Source organism: Myotis daubentonii, chromosome 13 (assembly GCF_963259705.1).
Source record: "Myotis daubentonii chromosome 13, mMyoDau2.1, whole genome shotgun sequence".
In the NCBI taxonomy this organism is placed as follows: domain Eukaryota; kingdom Metazoa; phylum Chordata; class Mammalia; order Chiroptera; family Vespertilionidae; genus Myotis; species Myotis daubentonii.
Window position 1 is genome coordinate 58,100,769 of NC_081852.1, and position 22,615 is coordinate 58,123,383.

General features: G+C 42.6%; 1 protein-coding gene across 4 annotated transcripts in view; it reads right to left on the reverse strand.

Annotated features, from left to right (window-relative positions):
- CACUL1 (CDK2 associated cullin domain 1) overlaps nt 1-22,381 on the reverse strand; it is a 46,874-nt gene extending 24,493 nt beyond the window's left edge. The window contains exons 1-3 of one of the 4 annotated variants that reach the window (XM_059661568.1): nt 21,776-22,381; nt 10,933-11,059; nt 9,961-10,063 (exon numbers count right to left, since the gene is read on the reverse strand). In XM_059661568.1, coding sequence (XP_059517551.1) covers nt 9,961-10,063; nt 10,933-11,059; nt 21,776-22,124 — 579 coding nt within the window. In that variant the 5' untranslated portion in view covers nt 22,125-22,381. The remainder of the gene's footprint in view (nt 1-9,960; nt 10,064-10,932; nt 11,060-21,775) is intronic. The other 3 variants (XM_059661570.1, XM_059661567.1, XM_059661569.1) reach the window with 3 other exon arrangements.
- Nucleotides 22,382-22,615: the final 234 nt, after the last annotated feature.

Below are 22,615 nucleotides of genomic sequence, written 5' to 3' on the forward strand. Positions count from 1 at the left end.
TTTAAAAAAAGAAAAGAAACAACAAAAAAATCAAGAAACTATAACCCAATGTCAAGAATTAAAGTGTCAACAAAGCCCAGATGCAGAGGCCTACATCTGTCTTTAAATTAACTCTGATTAATATACGTAATGACCTGGCAGAAAAGGTGTACAACATGCACAAAAAGGTGGGGAATTTCAGCAAATTGAAGGGTGTTTTTTTTTTTAAGTCAAATGGAAATGCTAAAAATTCTCAAATTTTATTTTAAATCTTTTAACATTAATTCCTATATTACCAAATATAACTTTGGCATTTTGGACACACAAATGAACCTGACTGCTCTCTCAAGGATCCTTAATATTATTTTCTGAGTTAAACTAGAAATTCCTTTTTTAAAAACCTGCCTCTACATGACTAACTTTAGCAAAACAATGTATAATACGCTTTCAGTCTAACTGGCTTATTCCATGACTTTCCAGAACAAGAGCATTCTGCCAATGGACAGATGTGTCAAGGCTCCAGAAGCAACATAAATCACACCTGAGGCTGACAAAGACGCTACATAAAAATGGAATGCCCTCCCAGATACATCTGACATTCCATTCTCATTCCTGCTGCTAAGATAGTGTTTCCATAGCAGACGATCCAAAAAATGGTAAATTCTATACAAGGTAAGTGAGCCACAGGAGCCTTAAGCTATAACATACATATGAGATGCTCCTCAGATAAGTTGTAAGAATGTGTTTCTAATTAAAGGTAACAATAAAGAAGTCAAAGGGCGTCCAGAAGGCACTTCTCTCTTAACTCTCAAAGTTAACTGCTCCTATTGTTACTACTAGTATGATATGGACATTTCTTCCTCATTTATTTCTAAAATACGACTTTCCACAGTTTCCAAATAGCTTAAACAAACTGAATTAAAGTCTAGCCTCTGTAATCCAGTATTCCTTCAGCTTATCCATATAACAATGACATAAATCTAGGTTCTAATCCTAGTTTTTAAACTGACTGGCTAGATGACATAGAGTGGTTACAAAAGGCCCAAGAATTACTTAATACAGAAAATATCCAAAGAAGTCGGGTGGACGAGGATAACTTCTCACTTTCCTATATACTTCACCTCTTAACACTTGGCAAAATCTACCACCTTAACCCTATTTGCTTATTTTTTAAAGAAAACTTTTTCCTTGTATCTTTTCCAATTTAGGAATATAACTGTCTCAAAACAAAAAGTTTTAGAAAGAGCACAACTCATAATTGTATTGTGATCACTGTGACAATAAACAACAGCAAATAACTGTTCTTTAAATGATCTGACTCTCTTGCTCATCCCAAATTTCATTTTCTGAGTTCAGGATGCTGTTTGAACTAACCAAGTAGATGGTTCTAGTAATCTCAGCTGTAAAGCTAACAAATGCCATATATCAATTAGTAAGTACTTTTATAGATTTCTCCTTGGGATCTGGCATTATGTTAAGCCTATGAGGAGAAAACACCGCCCCTTCCTTCAAAAGATAGTAAACTTTATAAGGTGCCTCACTGGCAAATTTTGAGACAAGAATAACTTTGCTGTAACAACTGCTTTTTTTTTAAAATATATTTTATTGATTTTTTACAGAGAGGAAGGGAGAGAGATAGAGAGTTAGAAACATCGATGAGAGAGAAACATCGATCAGCTGCCTCCTGCACATCTCCTACTGGGGATGTGCCCGCAACCCAGGTACATGCCCTTGACCGGAATCGAACCTGGGACCTTTCAGTCCGCAGGCCGACGCTCTATCCACTGAGCCAAACCGGTTTCGGCTAACAACTGCTTTTAATCAAAGGCTAGTTTTGATTAATAAATAGATCTCCAAATAACTTAGAAAAAAATTTCAGCAGAACATGCCTGTGAAGAGTTGGCAACAATGTTTATTTTACTAGAAATCTATGTAAAAAGGGTAACAGGCAACTTTCTTATCTAAAATCTCCCTCACTCTAGCAAGGCATAAATACCGTATGTGGGGGAATGAGCGTTTTTAAAACTACTCTTTAGTTCAACAAGTATAAATATTATAGCCTTTAAAAAATATACAAGTTGCGTTATGCTGCCACCCACCGGACAAAACACAAATAGCAAAGCAACCCTTGCTCTGATTTTAAACACCTAGAGAATCTGGCTCAGTTTGTTGGCAATTTGGAGGTGTCTCTGAAGAGTGAATCAAAGTTAACTAATACTGACTGCTTGTGGTTTATTTTCTATTAATTTCCATTAATATAATAAATAATAAACTGGTTTGAGAGTCAAATTACATTTAATTAAATCAAGATATATTTATCTTTAAACACATAAAAATACTCCTTTTTTATTAAGTGAAAGGTTAACATGTAATTAGTTAACTTCTTTTTCATTAAAATAGTTGACAAATACTCATTTAAACTATTCTAAATTCAGCCCTATTTGAGAATAAATTTGCAACATTTTCCTTTTCCACCTATAATTGTGGTCTATCCCCCTCAGGATCCTGAACTCAGGTTAGTCCTACTGGTGCTATTCCTAACACTTTAATATCCCGACCCGGGAACCAAATCTCTGAACACTGTTTATTGGGGATAAACTATTGACAAAGAAACTGTTGCTAGTGGATTCCTAACTATAAAGCTACTGGATCAAAACATCAGAATATTTTCATTTGGTAAAAGTAAAAATATAGTCTCAATTCAATAAAATGCAGTAACATACACCAGATTTATCAACATTATATGGGGAGAGTATGTCTCACAACTTCTCTAGTGACTTCCAAATTCAGATGTATGCAAAAATAATAAAAATGTGGAACTGTCATTTAAGATAGTTTTAAGAGTGCAGGATGTTATTTATATTCATCAAATTCAATTACCCAAATGGTAGTTGGGTAAAGCAAGATATTCTAAATATTGTAAATTCTAATATTTATTATGTCAATCAAAAACAACCCCCAAAATCTCAGTGACTTAAAATAACATAGCCTGGATAAACAAGATGTAGTATTTATAATAATAAAAGCATAATATGCTAATTAGACCAGACATCCTTCTGGACAACCTTCCGGAACCCGCAGCGGGCGTGGTTGAGGCAGATGGGGCCACCGCAGGGGCAGGGGCTAGGCCCCCTTGCACAAATTTCGTGCATCGGGCCTCTAGTAACTATATAATGGAATGCTATTCAGCCATAAAAAGAAATGAAGTATTAATCTGCCATAAACATGAATGAACCTTGAAAAGTTAATTAAGCCAGACACAAAAAGCTACATATTATCTAATTCCTTTTCTATGAAATGTCCAGAATAGGCAAATCCACAGAGACAGAAAGAAGATTAGTGGTTGTCAGTGGCTATGAGGAGGAAAGAATAGGGAGTGACTGCTAATGAGTACTGGCTGTTAGTCTGGGGTGAAATTAGTGGTGATGGTTGCACAACTTTGTGACCATATTAAAAACTAATACTGATTGATTGTACACTTTAAAAAGGTGAATGTGTCCTGGCTGATGTGGCTCAGCTGGGTGAGTCGTCCCATGCACCAAGAGGCTGAGGTTCAATTCTCAATCAAGGCCTATGCCCAAATTGCAGGCTTGATCCCTGGTAGAGGGTGTGCAGGAGGCAGCCGATCAGTGTTTCTCTCTCATATGAATGTTACTCTCGCTTTCCCTCTCCCTTTCTCTCTCTCTAAAATCAATAAAAACTTACTTTACAAAACAAAAAAGGTGAATGTCAGGACATGTGAATTATACCTCAATTAAAATAAAAATTTTAAATGAACTAAAAATTAAGAGAAAATGTATAGCAAATCTTTTTTTCCCACTCATGTTACATGTCCATCTTGAGGGTCTGCTCCATGTCAGACTTATTACTCAGAGATTCAGGTTAAGGGAGACTCTACCAACTAGAACACTTGGGAGGTTAAGGAAACATGGAAAATTGCACAGCCGAACTCAAAGGCTTCAGATTTTGGGATATATACTTCCCTTTCACTCACAATTCATAGACAAAGTAAGTCACTTGGCCAAGTTTAAATTCAATGGGATAGAGAAGTACTCTTGTCATGTATCCAGAAGGAAGAGAATTAGAAGCATTTGATCAATAGTATTATGACTAGTACATTTATCAGTGAGTTCTTAACTTGGCTCAAAACTACAACAGACCAAGGGAAAACTATAGAGTAAGTCAGGATTCTTACCCTCGAGAAGCTCAGTGTGGCAAAGGTGACATCCTGCTTGATAACTAAATATATGCCAAAGTGCTAAAACTAAGGACTATAGTAGCAATACAAATAAATACAGAAGGAAAAAGGAGAAGGTGATTAATTAAGCCTATCAGGAATAGTGAAGTTAAAAGTTGGGCAAACCCTAACAGACAAGTAGAATGTCCCCTCTTCGGAGAGGGAAGGGAGGAAAAGTAGAGGCAAAAGAAACCACTGTTTCCAATGGCTATTCCATGCAAACAGCCTGTCTTGGCACATGCTTCAGACTTTCCTAAAATTTCTCAAACAAGCAGCACCTGGCCTCAGCAAGCCAAATACCTCTTGTAAATGGGCCCAGTCCCGGCACTAGTGGCAGTTGGCCTCCGTTTGCAGCTTGATCTCTCCTTAGCACCTCAGAGCCAAGCACAAGCAGCAGCCATCTGGAGATCACTTTGTAGCTCATGCCAGGTGGGTCCTACAGATGACCTTGGCCTGAACCTACCAGGAAGCCCCAGAACCAGCACAACTGATGGATAGCTTCAGACCACCTTCCAACCTCCTCCACAAGGGACACACTCAAAGGGTGGACGCAACAGGAAACAGAGCCCCAGTGAAGCTCCATGGGTTTGACCCCTGCACAGCTAATCCTCCATGGTGGTTATAGTCAGTCCTGGTAGCCAATCTAGCCCAAGGGAAAAGCCCTCCCTCTGAGATGCCAACAGCAATCAAGGCTTAACTTCAACAGGACAGTATACATAGCGTACAGGGGGACAGGGGAGGTAGGGGACTTGGAGTGCCCAGCTCAGGTGACTGGGAGGCTGTGCTACTTACTAGACCCTATAGGACAACTACTATATAAAGCCACACTACCAAGCACAGGAGACATAGCAAGTCTACCTAATACATAGAAACAAACCCAGGGAGTCAGCCAAAGTAAGGAAACAAAGCAACATGCTCCAAATGAAAAAATAAAACAAAACTCCAGGGGGGAAAACTAAACAAAATGTAAACAAGCAATCTACTAGATGCAAAGTTCAAAAACACTGGTTATAAGGATGATCAAAGAACTTCGTAAGAACTGCAATAAAGATAAGAAACATAAAAACGGAAATAGAACACATAAGGAACCAGTCAGAAATAAAGAATACACTAACTGAAATAAAAAATACATTACAGAGAATCAACAGTGGATCAAATCAGAGATTTGGAAGGAAACAGAAAACACCCAATAAGGATTAACAAAAAGAAAAAAATAATCCAAAAAAGTAGACAGTATAAGGAGCCTCTGGGACAACTTCAAGCATACCAATATTTGCATAATGGGGATGCAGGAAGGAAAAGAGAGCAAGACACTGAAAACTTATGTGAAAAAATCATGATGAAAAACTCCCCTAACCTGGTGGAGGAAATACACATACAAGTACAGGAAGCACAGAGAATCCCAAACAAGATAAACCAAAGAGGCCCACACCAAGAGACATCATAATTATAATGCCAAAAGTTAACAACAAAGAGAGAATCTTAAAAGCAGCAAGAGAAAAGCAGTTATCTACAAGAGAGCTCCCATAAGACTGACAGCTGATATCTAAACAGAAACTTTGCAGGACAGAAAGGATTGGCACAAAATATTCCAATGGATGAAAAGCAAAGACCTACAACCAAGATTACCCAGCAAAGCTATCCTTTAAAATCGAAGGACGGATAAAGAGCTTCCCAGACAAGAAAAAACTAAAGGAGTTCATCACCACCAAACCAGTATTACAAGAAATTTTAAAGGGTCTTCTTTAAGAAGATGAAGAAAGAATATAAAAAATATGAATAATAAAATGGCAATAAATACATATATATCAACAATTACTTTAAATGCAAATAGGCTAAATGCTCCAATCAAAAAAACCTATGGAGGCTGAATGGATAACAAACAAGACTTTTACATATGCTGTCTACAAGAGACTCACTTCAAAAGAGATGGGAAAAGATATTTCATGAAAATGGAAACAAAAAAAGCTAGGTAGCAATACTTAGGCCAAAATAGATCTAAAAAACAAATTAAATGAACAAGCATAACAGAAACAGAGTCACAGTGAGAGAACATTTTGACAGTTGCCAGAGAGGAGGGGGTTGGGGATGATGGGTGAAAAGGGTGAAGGCATTAAGAAGTACAAATTGGTAATTACAGAATAGTTATGAGGATGTAAAGCACAGCACGGGGAATATAGTCAATAATCTTAAGAGGTAATATGCAAATAGACCATTACGCCCTCACAAGATGGCTGCCTACAACCAGGCCGGCAGGGGGGTTAGTGAGGGACGACCTAACGACTGAACAAGCAGGCTGCGTGGGGCGACCAGGCCAGCAGGGGGGTTAGTGAGGGGGCAACCAGGCCAGCAGGGGGGGGGGGGGCAGTAAGGGGTGACCAGGCCAGCTGGGGGGGGGGGCACTATCAGGCAGGCACACAGAGGCAGTGAGGGGCAATCAGGCCAGCGGGGGGGTGGGGGGGGCAGTTAGGGGCGATCAGGTCGGCATGCAGAGGCAGTGAGGGGCAATCAGACCAGCTGGGGGAGAGGGGGCAGTTAGGGGTGACCAGGCAGGCAGGCAGGCAGGCGAGCGATTAGGAGCCAGCGATCCAGGATTGTGAGAGGAATGTCCGATTGCCGGTTTAAGCCCGATCCCTGGGATCCGGCTTAAACCAGCAGTCGGACATCCCCCAAGGGGTCCAGGATTGGAGAGAGTGAAGGCTGGGCTGAGGGAAACCCCCCTTCCCGTGCACAAATTTCATGCACCGGGCCTCTAGTATTGTAATAACTATGTATGGTGTCAGATCAGTACTAGATTTATAAGGGTGATCACTTCTTAAGTTATATAATGTCTATTCTCTAGGTTGTATGCCTGAAACTAATATAATAGTACTAGGGGCCCGGTGCACGAAATTCGTGCACTGGGGGTGTGTGTGGGGGAGTGTCCCTCAGCCCAGCCCGTCCCCCCTCACATACTGGGAGCCCTCAGGCGTTGACCCCCATCACCCTCCAATCGCAGGATCGGCCCCTTGCCCAGGCCTGAGGCCTCTGGCTGAGGAGTTCGGCCCGGGCAGCGGGGACCCGCAGCTGCAGCGGCCCCACAATCGTGGGCTTCGCTTTAGGCTCAGGCAAGGGACCCCTAGCTCCTGGGACTGCCAGCTTCGACCGTGCCCAGCTCCCATCGCTGGCTCCCCCCCTACTTCCTGCTATCACTGGCCAGGGCGGAAAAGGCGCCTGATTCTCTGATCATGGCTGGGGGGCAGGGCAAAGGCGGCCCCCCAGCTCTTAGCTCCCCCCTGGGTTTCTGATCACTGTCAGTGGCAGGGGGCTTCTTCCTGCTTTCCCTTTCGCCTCCCTGCATTGTGCCTACACATGCAAATTAACCGCCATCTTGTTGGCAGTTAATTTGCATATAGCCCTGATTAGCCAATGAAAAGGGTAGCTCGTACGCCAATTACCATTTTTCTCCTTTATTAGTGTTGATATGTCAACTGTAACTGAAAAATATAAAATTATTTAAAGTAAAAAAAGAATTACAGTGGGGCCTTGACTTACGAGTATCCCAACTAACAAGTTTTTTGAAATACCAGCTGTCTCTCGGCCGATTTTTTGCATTGAGTTGACAGAGTAATTTGAGTTAACGAACTCCTTAACGAGCTCGGTCTCGAAACAAATTAAACTCGTAAGTCAAGGCCCCATTGTAGTAGGTAAACCTTTCAAAGCTATAATGTACAGATCAGGGGTTTCATTTGCAATTTATATACAACTAGGGGCCCGGTGCATGAAATTCGTGCACTGGGTGTGTGTGGGGAGGAGTGTCCCTCAGCCCAGCCTGCCCCCTCTCACATACTGGGAGCCCTCAGGCGTTGACCCCCATCACCCTCCAATCGCCTGATCGGCCCCTTGCCCAGGCCTGACGCCTCCGCCAGAGGTGTCAGGCTTGGACAGGGGACCCCCATTTCCCCCCGATCACTGGCTCTGGCCCCCACCCAGGCCTGAGGCCTCTGGCCCAGGAATCATGCCTGGGCAGGGGACCCCCATCTCCCTCTGATCGCTTGCTCCACCCCCTGCCCAAGCCTGACGCCTCTGACCCAGGCTTCAGGCCTGGGCAAGGGGACCATCATATCCCCCCAATCCCCGGCTCAGCCCCCCGCCCAGACCTGATGCCTCGGCCAGAGGAGTTGACCCTCATCACCCTCCGATCACCAATCACCGGATCGGCCCCTTGACCAGGCCTGAGGCCTCCAGCAGAGGTGTCAGGCCTGGGCAGGGGACCCCCAGCTCCCCGCGGTTGCAGGCTCCGCCCCTGCCCAGGCCTGAGGCCTCTGGCTGAGGCATCCGGCTCGGGCAGCGGGGACCCGCAGCTGCAGCGGCCCCGCGATTGTGGGCTCCACTTTAGGCCCAGGCAAGGGACCCCTAGCTCCCAGGACTGCCAGCTTCGACCGTGTCCAGCTCCCATCGCTGGCTCCACCCCTACTTCCTGCTATCACTGGCCAGGGCGGCAAAGGCGCCTGATTCTCCGATCATGGCTGGGGGGCAGGGCAAAGGCGGCCCTCTCCAGCTCTTAGCTCCCCCCTGGGTTTCCGATCACTGTCAGTGGCAGGGGGCTTCTTCCTGCTTTCCCTTTCGCCTCCCTGCATTGTGCCTACATATGCAAATTAACCGCCATCTTGTTGGCAGTTAACTGCCAGTCTTAGTTGGCAGTTAATTTGCATATAGCCCTGATTAGCCAATGAAAAGGGTATCGTCGTACGCCAATTACCATTTTTCTCTTTTATTAGTTTAGATACCTAGGTACTAAATATATTTGTTAAATGAATAAAGATCTTGTATTTAGTGGCAAAAAGATGAAGAAAACACTTTACACTAACAACAGGAAAAGTATACATTTGGCTATGATAAACAATGCTCTGGCTATAATTTAAAAAAAAGAAAAAAAGAAAGCTACTTAGTATAACAGTTTGGGCTAAATAAGACTAAGATAATTCAGCACACAGGTAAGTAAAGAATAATATCTAAGCCCAGAGCACAGCCCAGCACTTTCTAGAAACTGTGGCTATTTCAGAATTGCTGGAGTACTTCCCAACTGTGGTGTAGACCCATAATTTATTGCTGAGTGACTTTCCTATACATCATGTTACTTCTACTCCAGAACTAAAATGTGATCTGGCCCTGGCATAAAAATAGTACTTGACCTTCAAGCACTGGAAACCTTACTGAGGCAGAGAGGGATGTTGGGGGATCAAGAAGCCAAGTGTTTTCTTAAGCAGAGTATTTTCTACAACTTGCCCCAGATTTTACAGCCAGGATGATGTTTGTCTAAAGAGGGTTTATCAACAAAATTCTGACTTCAGTTGTTCATAATTAGCAAATTTTAGAAACTGGTAGGCAAATCACTCTTCAAAGATAATTTTTTGAAAGTTTCAGAAAAAAATTAACATATACACATTTATATTATAAGTGCCACCAAATACCAAAGTGCACCGGAAAAAAAATAAGGTTTTAAATAAATATTCACATGGTAATAAATGAATCAGTTAAAGTCTGAAATATATTCAATCTAAAAAATTTCCACAATTTATGTCAAAATTTTTAAATAATAATCTATTACAAAATTAGCTGCTTTGGTCAATATCCACCTAGAAAGTGTTTATAAATTTATCTAATACTCAAATTAACAAGCCTCCGGAGGTATATTATACAGGCTAATTGCAACCAGTCAGAAAATCCCAAGGAAGCAGAAAGCAATACAATCAGTTCTTTACCTGCAGCTCCTTTGAGACTCTCTCTAAGTGATTAGTTATCTTCTTAATCAGATCACTATACATCTGTTCTGAGTGCTGCTGGCATACACATTTATACACACAACTGTGGGGGGAAAAAAACAGAAAAACCAGGTTAATGATGAAGCATATAATTCAGCCTAAGGTTAAAGCATACTCTGTATATACAGCCACTGGTCAAATAACCAATTCAGGCCTAAAAACAGTGACCAATCACAACTTTTAAATAAAAAATTTACCCTGCTCCAATCAGTATTCAGATGGGAGAGGTATTACCACCAGCAACAAATAAATCTTTTATGAGTACTCTACTACACATTTTATCAATACTAGATAATCTAATACTTGGTGAGAATCTGAGAGTCTGACTATGGTAACTACTTATAGACCAGCTTCTCTCTCATTTTAATGAATGTCAAAATAAGGAAGAGAGAGTGATAATGGGTAGAAAGTTTCTAACTCACAAAAACATGTGCAATGTAACCTCTTTGTGCCTCACTTGTGTGGAACAACCCAGTTGTCACTTCCTCCTCTTGTGACTGAGTTGATCTCATACCCACCCCAGTTCCTCACTAATTTGCTGCTTCCATTTACCAGGAGCTGGGAAACAAAATAACCAGAGAGTTAGAACTGTGTGTCAATAAACATGGACAGATTAAGCTAAAGTCTCCCTGTGAGACTATACATATATATTTTTGCTGACCTCCATCATTTCTGCATTGTATATGGCACAGATGGCAGGCTGAGATGGAGTTAACTCTATCTTGATTTGAAAACCAAGTCTGAAGCAAAAAGTATAAATCAAACCTTCAATCCACATGTGTGTAACATATAAATAACTTAGAGCCTCATCTTGTATATTATATATATTATATGCATACATACTATCATAATCAAGTTGCCATGAACCTCAATACACCCTCTCAAACCCAGGCGAATTAAATCCCGACTTACCTATATATCTGCTCATAGGATATGGGGATATAGTCACCAGGACTCTGGGTTAAAAGCTGATCTATGGCACCATCCAATTTTGGCCAGTATGTGCTCTTATAATCTTCAATAGTTATAACATTCATTACTAAAAATAAAAAGTAAAATAAATATTACTATTACCACATGTAAAGTAAACAGGAACTATAGCAATTTTGTATCCTCAAATTCCTTTTAGATTTCACACTGACACTTTATCACCTAAATACAACTCAATTACTATCCCATTTCAAAAAAACAAAACAAAACAAAAAACACCAAAACAGCCTGGTCAGGGATTCTAAGCAACCATTAATGATGATTTTAAGAGGAATTACTATGAATTTGTCCATCTTTAAAAATAAAAACAAAACAAGCAAATATCACTGGTTTCCCTTCCTGGTTTCTGTAAGCTTCCGTTATCAGTGGAGCCACTCAAACTTGCACTGACCTTCAAATACCCATTTGTCAATGATGTAAAAAGATATCCTATCCGTGAACCACAATAAGGTTATGGAACACCCCTGGGAAAATCTACCTAAGCATGACTATGAAAATTAAAGTCCAAATTTTACAGTAATGCCCGATCAGCTTGGCTCAGTGGTTGAGTTTTGACCTATGAACCAGGAGGTCCTGGTTCAATTCCCAGTCAGGGTATATGCCTGGGTTGTAAACTCGATCCCCAATGGGGGGCGTGCAGGAGGCAGCTGATGATCAATGATTCTTTCTCATCACTGATGTTCTATCTCTCTCCCTCTCCCTTCCTCTCTGAAATCAATAAAATCATCTTTTAAAATGCTATAGTAACAGAAGCAGTTACTGAAAACCTGCAGAGACTTACTAGTGCCTCCTAGACATTGCTATAACTCTGGTGGGCTCTTGCTACCTTACACTCTGGATAAGCCCCACAGAAAAAAGCATCGATGAACTAGAGCCTTACACTGAGGCTTACCTCATTCCCAATGGCTAGCTTACTCCTTCACTCCACGTTTAATAAAGCATTTATCACAGTGTCCTAACAACTTTGATATCCATGGTGACAGCTATTTCACAACAATGAAATGAAGCTAGTGTTAAAAAGAACTACCCAAAGCCCCTAAGACAGCGGTTCTCAACCTGTGAGTCGTGACCCCTTTGGGGTAGAACGACCCTTTCACAGGGGTCGCCTAAGACCATCAGAAAACACATATATAATTACATATTGTTTTTGTGATTAATCACTATGCTTTAATTATGTTCAATGTGTAACAATGAAGTTGGGGGTCACCACAACATGAGGAACTGTATTAAAGGGCCGCGGCATTAGGAAGGTTGAGAACCACTGCTCTAAGACATAATCTTATGTCTTGTGAACTACCTCAGAAGATCAGAGCTAACAACTACTACATCCAGTATTTTATTGTTTTACCAGAAACTGGGGCGCTCAGGGGTTGACTTCCCCAAGGGTTCATGGCTAATTACTGGCAGAGATACCAGGGAAAACAAAGCCTTTACCTAGCTTCTTTCTATCACATCAATGATTTCTAAATATTAGTCACTGAGGTTCAAGATGCTTCTCATCCATTATTCTCCAACTCCAACGTATCTAAATATTCAAATCAGAAGTATCTGCTCAGTTGAGATGACACAGGTGTAAACCACACTAACTGCAGGCAGGTCTGCCATAGTTTTAAAATTCTGTGATTTCCTGCAAGATTTAAAAACAAGTACTCTTTCCATGGCATTAAGACCAGGAAAGTTTAACTTTGAAACAGCAGCGTAAGGCAGGTGTGCTGAGGTAGAAACACCATTAAGTGCACTAACAGGTGTCCTGCAGGCCTCTGAGCAGTTCAGGACTTGAGGATAGGATACAGTGAGTGTGGATTAAAGGCAGAGAGCTGGTGGGTGAGAGGTAAAGATTGACTGGAAGACTAAACAGTAAAAAAGAGAAGTATTGTTAGTGCAAAAACTGAAAGATAAAAGCTTCAGACTCTAAGACAGATTCATAGTAGGTGTGTGTGTGGGGTGTGTGTGGCGGAGGTGGGGGGGTCTCATAGGGCTTGTGGATTTTAAGTCAACAGTAACATTAGAAATGCTCAAATAGCTAACCCTGCTCTTCTCTCTAATTCTAGAATGCCATCAGCCAGAAGAAATATACTTTTTTTCCTGTTCCACCTACCCACCCCATCCTTCTCCCTTCGAATGGAAGATCCTTCTTTATGGAAACTGAACAATCCCAGAGAAAAGACATTCACATACTATTTGGCACTTCCTGCACAAAATAGCAGTTCTGCAGAGAAGCCCACACTTTTACTTGAAAAGGCCCCCCTCAAACATAGAACTACCAATTAACCTTTTTCACTTTTAAATATGAATAGAGCTAAAGATCATCAAGATTTGCAAAATCTCAGACAGGAGAGATCAAAACAAACAAAAATTGATATGATAAAAACAAAGATAATTAAGAAAATAACTCTCTCTCAGAACAAAGCAAAAACTAATGAACAAACTTAGAGAACCAAAACAGGAAATCAACATTTGACTAACAGTAACAATTCCAGAGAAAAGGGAAAATAGAGAAAATGTAAAGGGAGAAAAATATTGACAAATATAAGAAAATACCCCAGAAATATTCAAGGGAAAAAAAGTCACATGGCATCTGAACTCTCCATTCTAATACTGCAAGCTTAAAGTCAATGAAGCAACACTAAAAAAGTCCAAGGAAGAAAGATTTTCAGTTAAGAATTCTATACACATACTGTCAATCAAGTGTGAAAAGCAGCACTTTATATATACAAACTTATCCACACACATTTTCTCAGAAGATATGTTCTGAATACAACACACACATACAACAGAACACACCAATAAAAAGGAAGACATCGAGTAACTATTTGGGAAGTCCCTGTAGACCCTAAAGAATAAATAGGCACAGGAAGACTAACAGCTTGACAAGCAGACGAGAAAAAATACTGATTAACTGAGCATTGTGGAAACACCAGTGACAGATACACGGTGACTCTGAGGAAGCTGCTGCAACGTTTTTAAGAAGAGTTTCACAAAAATCATGGAAATATAAATAAGGCAACTAATACCCAAATTCTTTCTATGTGAAAGAACGTGTGATCTGAGTATACTCCTGGCCCTTGAGTGGCTATTTACATAGTCATAATGTAAATATGGTCTATTGACCGAACCAAAAATTGTGTTATTAACTGAAGAGACGAGATAGGTGAGAACTAAATCCTCACCTTAATGGGAAGTCAATAGGTAATATAAAAGTGATAAATTAAAGAATAACAATATTAACACATTAAAATGAGTGGATAAATATCAAAAGAAACATCTAAATGCATTGAGTAAAAAGTCCAGGAATGAAAGAGGCAGGGGAGGGAACCACTGATTTTAATTATGTGTCTTTTCACAGTTTGAGTTTTCAAATTACAAACTTTTAATAAGAGCAAAGTTTTGGTTTAAGTCCAAAGAGTTTGCTGAATCTTCAATCCTCAGAAATGGAAAAAATAAATCTAATGAAATTAAATTTTCATCTTAGTATTTCCAATATTCTAAAGCACAGAATGAGAAAGCTCAGGCTGACTGATTGCCTACTATCCTCACTACCTTAATGGTCCACAGACATCTTTTAAAAAGAAACAGACACACACACACACAGACCTACCTATACTCCTCCCACATTCAGGTCAAAGGTAGTGCCAGCTCCCAGTCATCCAAACCCTCAATCTTGAGTCTTCATCCTCCCTCCTTGACCCATAAATTTTGTAGAGTCTAGTCCAGGGGTGGGCAAACTTTTTTTTTTAATTGCTTAAAGTATTACAAAGGGTATGACTCGAGGGCCACAATGGGTTCTTAAACTGGACCGGAGGGCCGGAACAAAAGCATGGATGGAGTGTTTGAGTGAACTAATATAAATTCAAAGTAAACATCATTACATAAAAGGGTACGGTCTTTTTTTCTTTTTTAGTTTTATTCATTTCAAACGGGCCAGATCCGGCCCGCGGGCCGTAGTTTGCCCACGGCTGGTCTAGTCCCCATATATTTCCAAAATCTGAAACAACCTCTTCCAGTGCTGTATGTCAAGCATGTCAAACTGGCAGCCCACAGGCTGCATGCGGCCCACAATGAATATTTTTGCAGCCCAGTCAATATAACGGTATGTAAGAAATGTTTTAATAAAAATCAATTTTTACAATATCCTGTTATACATAACTAGAGGCTCAGTGCACGAAATTCGTGCACAGGGAGTGGGGGGGGGGGGAGATCCCTCAGCCCAGCCTGCACCCTCTCCAATCCAGGGCCCCTCAGGGGATGTCCAACAGCCTCTCACAATCCGGGACCGCTGGCTCCTAACCACTCACCTGTCTGCTTGATCACCCCTAACCACTTCTGCCTGCCTGATCACCCCTAACCATCTCTGCCTGCCTGCCTGACTGCCCCTAACTACTCCCCTGCTGGCCTGATCGCACCTAACCGCCTCTGCCTCACCCCACACCCGGGACTCAGGATTCCCTCCTCCGGCCAGTCGCAAGCAGCCAGGACCCAGGCCGGCTTCACCTGGGCCGGTCACAGCTGCAGGGGACCGTAGGCAGGGGGGGCTTCACCCAGGCCACAGGCACTGGCGCCTGGGACCGCGGGGCATGCGGCTTGTCCCTCTCCCAGGCCGCAGGAACAGGTGCAGCCACTGGCGCCCAGAACCACAGGGAGGGCGGCTTGCCTCTCTCCCAGGCCGCAGCCTAGCTGGTCCCCATTCCCCTCTCGGGAGCTCATTTGTGCCTGGCTGGTCCCCATTCCTCTCTCCCCAGTGTTGAGTGTCTGAGCCGTTAAGGCGTTACGGTGTGAGGGCGTGATGACTATTTGCATATTAGCTCTTTATTATATAGGAGGATTATTAATAACAAACTACAACATTCACTAATGACTGATTACTATAATCGTGTTGCATTCATTTCCCTTATGCGCCTTATGCACAGGCACACTATTTCTCTTGACCAATACTAGCAGCGAATATTTTAGCAGGCAATTGCCACGTCATTAGTTTGTACTGACTTGTTTGGTATGCACAACAGGAAATATTTCACTTTCAGAGAACAAGAAAAATAGGTTTATTTGTGTTATGCTTATTAATTTGTGCAGTTATTCAGTGTCTGGTAAGTTAATGTTCAAGAAAATATATTAATTTTTATTAAAATGTTCTGTTATTTTATGTTAACGATTACTCATTTATTTCAGCCCTTTGTATTCAGCATGTCTCTATCGAAATAAACCTATGTTTCTATGAAAATTGAAGCTCTTGGTTTTTTTGCAGCCCACATAAACTTAAACCTTGTTTATTTGGCCCATGTTAGCCTTTGAGTTTGACATGTTTGCTGTATGTGTTCAAGCCTTCATCTCTTGTCTAGACGATAATAATTACAACCCACTAACTAGTCTTTAGGTCTCCAATCTCTCTCCTTTCTCATCTAAACTAACACACTAAGACAAATTTCACTAGGTTGACTCCCTTGACATCCTTCCGTGGCTCCTACAGAAGAAAATCCTACCTCTAACATGGATCTTAAGCACAGCCTGCTTCCTCTGCAAGAAAGTCTCTTCAAGTCATCCTCAATTCTCCTGACAAACTTCTATTCATTTTTGTAAACGTTCTGTTTCCTCTATGCTACCATATACATACATAACTTTACCATTTAATTATAATTACCTGTCCATCATCTCCTACACTAAACTGTGTCTCCATTCATCACCAGAGGCTATTCTGTTACCTTGGCATACAGAATAAATATTTGTTGAGTAAAATGCCATTCAGATGTCTAGACAGCACACCTGCAACTACAAATTACATATCTCTGTAAGTCTATCTACAGAGGTTAATAGCCAAATGTCCACAAAAGTGTAAGAAAAGTTAAAGTCCAGCTGGCCCTGTCAAGACATATTACAGAAGGCTATCAACAGTATTTTTTTATATAACACTTAACAGTTTAAAATGTGATTACAATGGTCTACAACTTATAGGGTGACAGTTTAAAGGGGAAGTAAACAGCATTCATTCTCTTTAGGGATTTGAGACTGGCACTTACATAAATGTTACAATGTCTTTCTCTTACAGTTTCATCAATGCCACTTTGTGTAATACATATCAAAAAAATGGCAAGACAAGATCCCCAGTAAGATTCCAGAATGCAGCCAGTCGATCAATAGCATCGGGATGCTTGCTGCAGCACAACTCCCACTAACCCGGAAGGCAAGATGCTGAATAACCATCACAGATGCTGCAAACAGTGTGTATTTTAAGACCTGAATATATTAACTGATCCACTGTAAAACAATCTACCAGTGTGAAAACTGGCAGGGCCTGATCAAGTAAAGGGCAAATTTATTTATGATGTAATAAAAATCAGTTAATTTCATTCAATTCAACAGTCAATATTGAACACATTTTTGAACCACAAATTTAAAGAAATAATAATTTCACTGAGTTCAATTTAAAATACTGGAGAATAGAAATTTTTGGTGCACTGAGTTAATAATTTTCAAGAGATCACGGCACGGTATGATCGATCAATCAACGCAAGATCCTTCCTTCCTTCCCGCCCTTGCTCCTTCCATCCATCCATTCTTTGCCTTTTATCCTCAGACCCTAGTCCCCTTGCCCCCACCCCCCAACACATTCAGACGGAACCATTCTATTCTGTTTCATGTTTGGACAATGAGCACATGTGACATTTGCAACATTTGAGAAGCTGTAAAACCCATTGTGTTTCTGGCCACTCTTCTCTTTGCCTCTGCCAAGAATGACAGGACCCAGAAAAGAGCTGCTCTTCAGAATGAGATGACTTGTGAGGAGCCACAGTCAACTGTCAGCCACTAACATAGCATGAGCAAGAAATAAACCTTTGTTGTTCTGTACGCGCCTGAGATTTGGTGATTATCATCATAGAAAACTGACTAACATAGAATGGAAAGTTAAACTAAATAATTACACCTGAGTGGGACTTGGAAGGTCACGGCGAGGAAAGGATGTACTGCAGCTGCTGCTGGTTCTGGAAAGTAAGGTTAGAGGTGTGAGAGTTTGTAGCTGCCAAACCCCAAGTTCCAGGTCTCGTCTCCAACTTCAGGGGTGAGTTAGGGCCATCAGTATAGGAAGGGATAAGTAAACCCCCTTAGATGTGCCCCCTCCTAACCTAAAGTATATCCCTGAGGAAACTGCAGAGGAACCATCTTCCCAAGACTTGAAAGATACAGGGGTGGTGCCTGTATGGCATTCTGATTTCACCAGCCTACTTGGCCAGTGCAGAGACGACAGATCTTGAAGGATGTATAGTGAATCCAATCAGGTGACTACAATTGTAGCTGCCGTTCCAGGTATGATCTCTTTACAGAAACAAAACACAGGAACTGGCATCTAGTAAGCATCGACCAAACTAACATATGATTTTTTAAAAATCTATTCCAAAACAGACCACCAGAAGCTGTTTTCACCTAACAGCCCAAAAGTACACTTTCACCATCATAGCTCACAGCTACACCGACACTCCAGCGCTCTTTCATGACCTAGTCCACAGTGACTCTGGCCAATTTTACAGTTGTTCCTTTCGCATTTAGATCTTTAATTTATCCAGAGTTCATCCTGTTTGTGGTGGTAGGTTTGTTCTTCGTGTAGTGAACCACTCTCCCTAACAACATCACTCCTTTCTCCAGTGACTTACGATGCCACCTTTAAGTTCTGAACATATATATACAGGAAGTCTCCACTGTTCCCCCAGTCCATTTTGTTGTTGTTGTTGTTGTTTTGTTCTTACACTCGTTTTTATTGCTACAGCTTTGAAAGAGTATTTTAAATTCTGCTAGGCAAGTCCAATTAAAGCACACCTTTAAGACTGATTTAGCTATTCACAAGCTTTATCCTGCCTGCCATATAATTTAGATTTGGAGGACTGAATTTGTCAGATAAACCAACTGGAATTTTGACAGCACTTTAAATTTGTATGTTAAAAATGGAGAAAACTGACATTCTTATAAGTAATCTTATCCCAAGAATATGTAAAGTTTTTCTATTTATTTAGGTCCTGTTCTAGTTCCTTATTAAAGTTTCTCCTTAAAAGTTTTATGTATTCTTGGGTTAATTCCTAGAGACTTTATAATTTTGTTCCTAATTTTTTATACAATATTTACCTTTGATTGCTAGTGTAAATGCTATTAACTTTTGTAGACTAATCTTTAATCCATCAACCCTGCTAAACTCCTAATAGTTCCTCTCTTGATTTTAACTCTTCTGGGTGATAGTATCCACAAATAATGAGTTTCATTATTTCCCTTCCTATCCTTATACCTATTTTTCCCTTTATAATAGTGTTAACCAGGACCTTTCTTATCATGTTAAACAGTAATAGTGATGGAGGTATCCTTATTACCCACCTTGAAGTGAATGTATCTAAAATTTCTCTATTAAGTATTATTTGTTGTAGCTTTTTGGTAATGACATTTACACAGTTATCTTGTATTTTGAGCTCGATCTTATTAAATAATTTTATGGTATCAAGATAATCATGATTTTTCTCTTTTGGCCTATTAATGAGATAAATTACATTAATAGATAAATGTTAAACCATGCTTACATTTCTAAAACAAACTCTATAGATCATTATTTTTTTAACACACTGTTGGACCTCAACAGTGTTGAAAGCTAGTATATTGTGTAGGATTTTCATATCTTTGCTAATAAGTGCAACAGATCTCTAATTTTCTCATACTATCCCTACCTAATTTTAGAACCAAGATTTCACTAACCTCATAAAATGAACTTGGCACCTCTCTTTTTTTTTTCTATTTCCCAGAACAACTTGTAAAAATGAATTCAGTATTAGTATCTAAAAGTTCAATGCAACTCACTTATAACATTATCTGGGTCCAGAGTTTTTGAAAGGGGAGGTCTTTACCATTTGTTTGTTAAATATTTATTAAGCAGTTCAAGCTATCTTTTTCTTCTGTTACCAACTTTCAGAGTTTATGGTTTTCTAAGTATTTATACATTTCATCTAGGCTTTCAAATTTATTAACCTATAGAAATTCATAAAATTACGTTTTAAATCTGTAGTTATTTCCACTTTCACTTACTTTATTTGCAATCTATTTTCCTTGATCAATCTTGTTAAACACAGGTCTGTCTAAGCTTATTAATCTTCAAAGAACAATCTTTTGGTTTGGCAAGTCATTTGTTCCTTAATTTCACTAATTTCTGCTTTTTTATGTTGTTTTCTGAACTCTTCATAGAACTGTGTTCGCACTAAAGCAAGCTTCCTCCAGCATTTAGGTAAGTCACCCTGCCACTCTGTCCAAGGTCTACTTTCACCACACAGATTTCAACACACAAACTGTACATAAAAGTATTACTCTCGCGGAAACCGGTTTGGCTCAGTGGATAGAGCGTCGGCCTGCGGACTGAAAGGTCCCAGGTTCGATTCCGGTCAAGGGCATGTACCTGGGTTGTGGGCACATCCCCAGTAGGAGATGTGCAGGAGGCAGCTGATCGATGTTTCTCTCTCATGGATGTTTCTAACTATCTCTCTCCCTTCCTCTCTGTAAAAAATCAATAAAATATATTTAAAAAAAAAAGTATTACTCTCGTGCATGCACAACAGGGAAACATCAAATACAGATCTTACCAACCATACCTACACATGAATGCCTTTATTAAAGCAGTATCTTGAAGAGGTAAGGTTATGAGCTGTTCACACACACACACACACACACACACACACACACACACACACACACAAAGTGTAAGGCAGTGATCATCTAGCTGAATCAAGGCAATCCTTGTCTGCAATGCTACCTGGGCAATTCCTGGTGCAGTTGGATAAAATTAGTAACTAGGAACGCAATCTCCAGTTGTTTTACCAGATGCCATTCAAAAACTGCAGTTATTAATAGAAGAGAAAAACCTGCCTGTGATGGTCAATTTTCACATTGACCCTCTCAAAGCAAAAACACTCCCTCCTCCCCCCCCCCCCCCCCCCCCCCCCGCCCAAACTCTGTGAGCATTCCTCCCGACTTGGGGGCAGTTTCGGATTCCAGACTTTGGTCTTAATGCTCCCTGCCTGCAGCAGCACGTGAAAGCACATCGCTACAATGGAAGTCCAACACGCAACCCAAGTTTGGATCGGGACACACGCTGCGCGGCTTCCTCTTACCAGTGCGGGCTTGGACCATAATGTTACCGATTACCGGCGTCGGGACGGATGCCACCGCGCCCGCTGCCCGGGCTCACTCCACGGGCACCTCCCGCATCTCCTCCTCGGATGCAGAAGGTGCACAGACACCGGAGGAGGGAGGACGGGCGCGGGTCCGGTCCGCTTCCTACCCCCCAACTTGTTTAACGCAGACTGGCTACCAGCACAAGAACACAAGGTGCCAGATTTTCCTCTCTGGCTGCAAAAGTAGTAGTAGTAATTAATAATAATAATAATAATAATAATAATAATAATAATAATACGGAAGGCTCTCCCGACGGAAACTCAAGCTGCCTGATCGTCCTTTCCCGTGTGAGGGTGAAACTTCGAGGGGGTGCGGAGGAGAGAAGCGCTTCCTCGCGCTGACAGCCGGCGGCGGGAGGCTCGCGTCCGTGGAAGTCGGGCTGCGCGCACCGGGCTCCGCTCTAGGCCAGGTAACCCTAGACGCCGGGGCCGCAGGCACCCAACGGGGGCGGGGGCGGGGGGAGGCGGGGACGGGACGGGAGGGGAGGGGAGGCCCGGGCCTGAAACAAAGGAAGCGGGGCTGCTCCGAAGAGGGTGGGCGCGGCGTCCGGGGGTGGGGGGGGCGCGGCGGGACTCACAGAACTTGGAGGTGGAGGTGTTGATGTTGATGGTGGAGCTGGGGGTGGGGGCGGGCACCGCCTTGGCCGCGGCCGCGTCGCAGCTCTTCACCATCATGATCACCCCATTGGCCTCCGGCGGCGGCGGCCCCAACGGGAGCCCCTCCTTGGGGCCTTTCCTGTCCGCCGAGACCGCCGGCACCACCAGCAGCTGTCCCCCCGGCGGCTCGCGGGCCGGGGCCGGGATCGACGAGGGGGGCGGCGGGGGCTGCCGGAAGCCGTCCACCGCAGCCTCCCAGTTGTTGTGGTTCTGGTCGTCCATCATCGCCTCGTAGCTGCCCCCCTCCTCCTCTTCCATGCTTTCCTCCATCCTGCCGGCCCCCAGCACCCGCCCGCCTCACAGGCACCTGCCGCCCGTCTCGACCCCCGGGCCAGGGGGCAGCGCCGCCTCCTCGCGGTCACATCGCCGGGGGCCGGAACGGGCGCGGCGGGGAGGGCGGCGGGGCGCCGAGTCGCTCACTCTCCGCGGGGCTGGCTCTGGGAGACGCGGCTGCCGGCGGTGGGCGCTCCCGGGCTCGCGTCTGGGAGAGGCAGCCGTAAAGCGGAAGCGCCCCTCACGACATTTTGCAGCAGCTTCCAACAGGCAGCTGGGGAGGGGAGCGGGAGGCGCGGCCGGGAGAGCACGTGGTGCGAGAAAGCAAAGCGAAAAGGGGCGGGGGCTGTGAGTCACCCCCCAGCAACAGGGCAGAGGTTCGCCCCGCCCCGGCCTGGCTGCTCTCGGAGGGGCGACCGGTCGGGGAGAGCATTCGTCGGCCCCGCCCCCGCCCGGCCCCTCGTCATAAGCGAGTCTGACTGCGCACG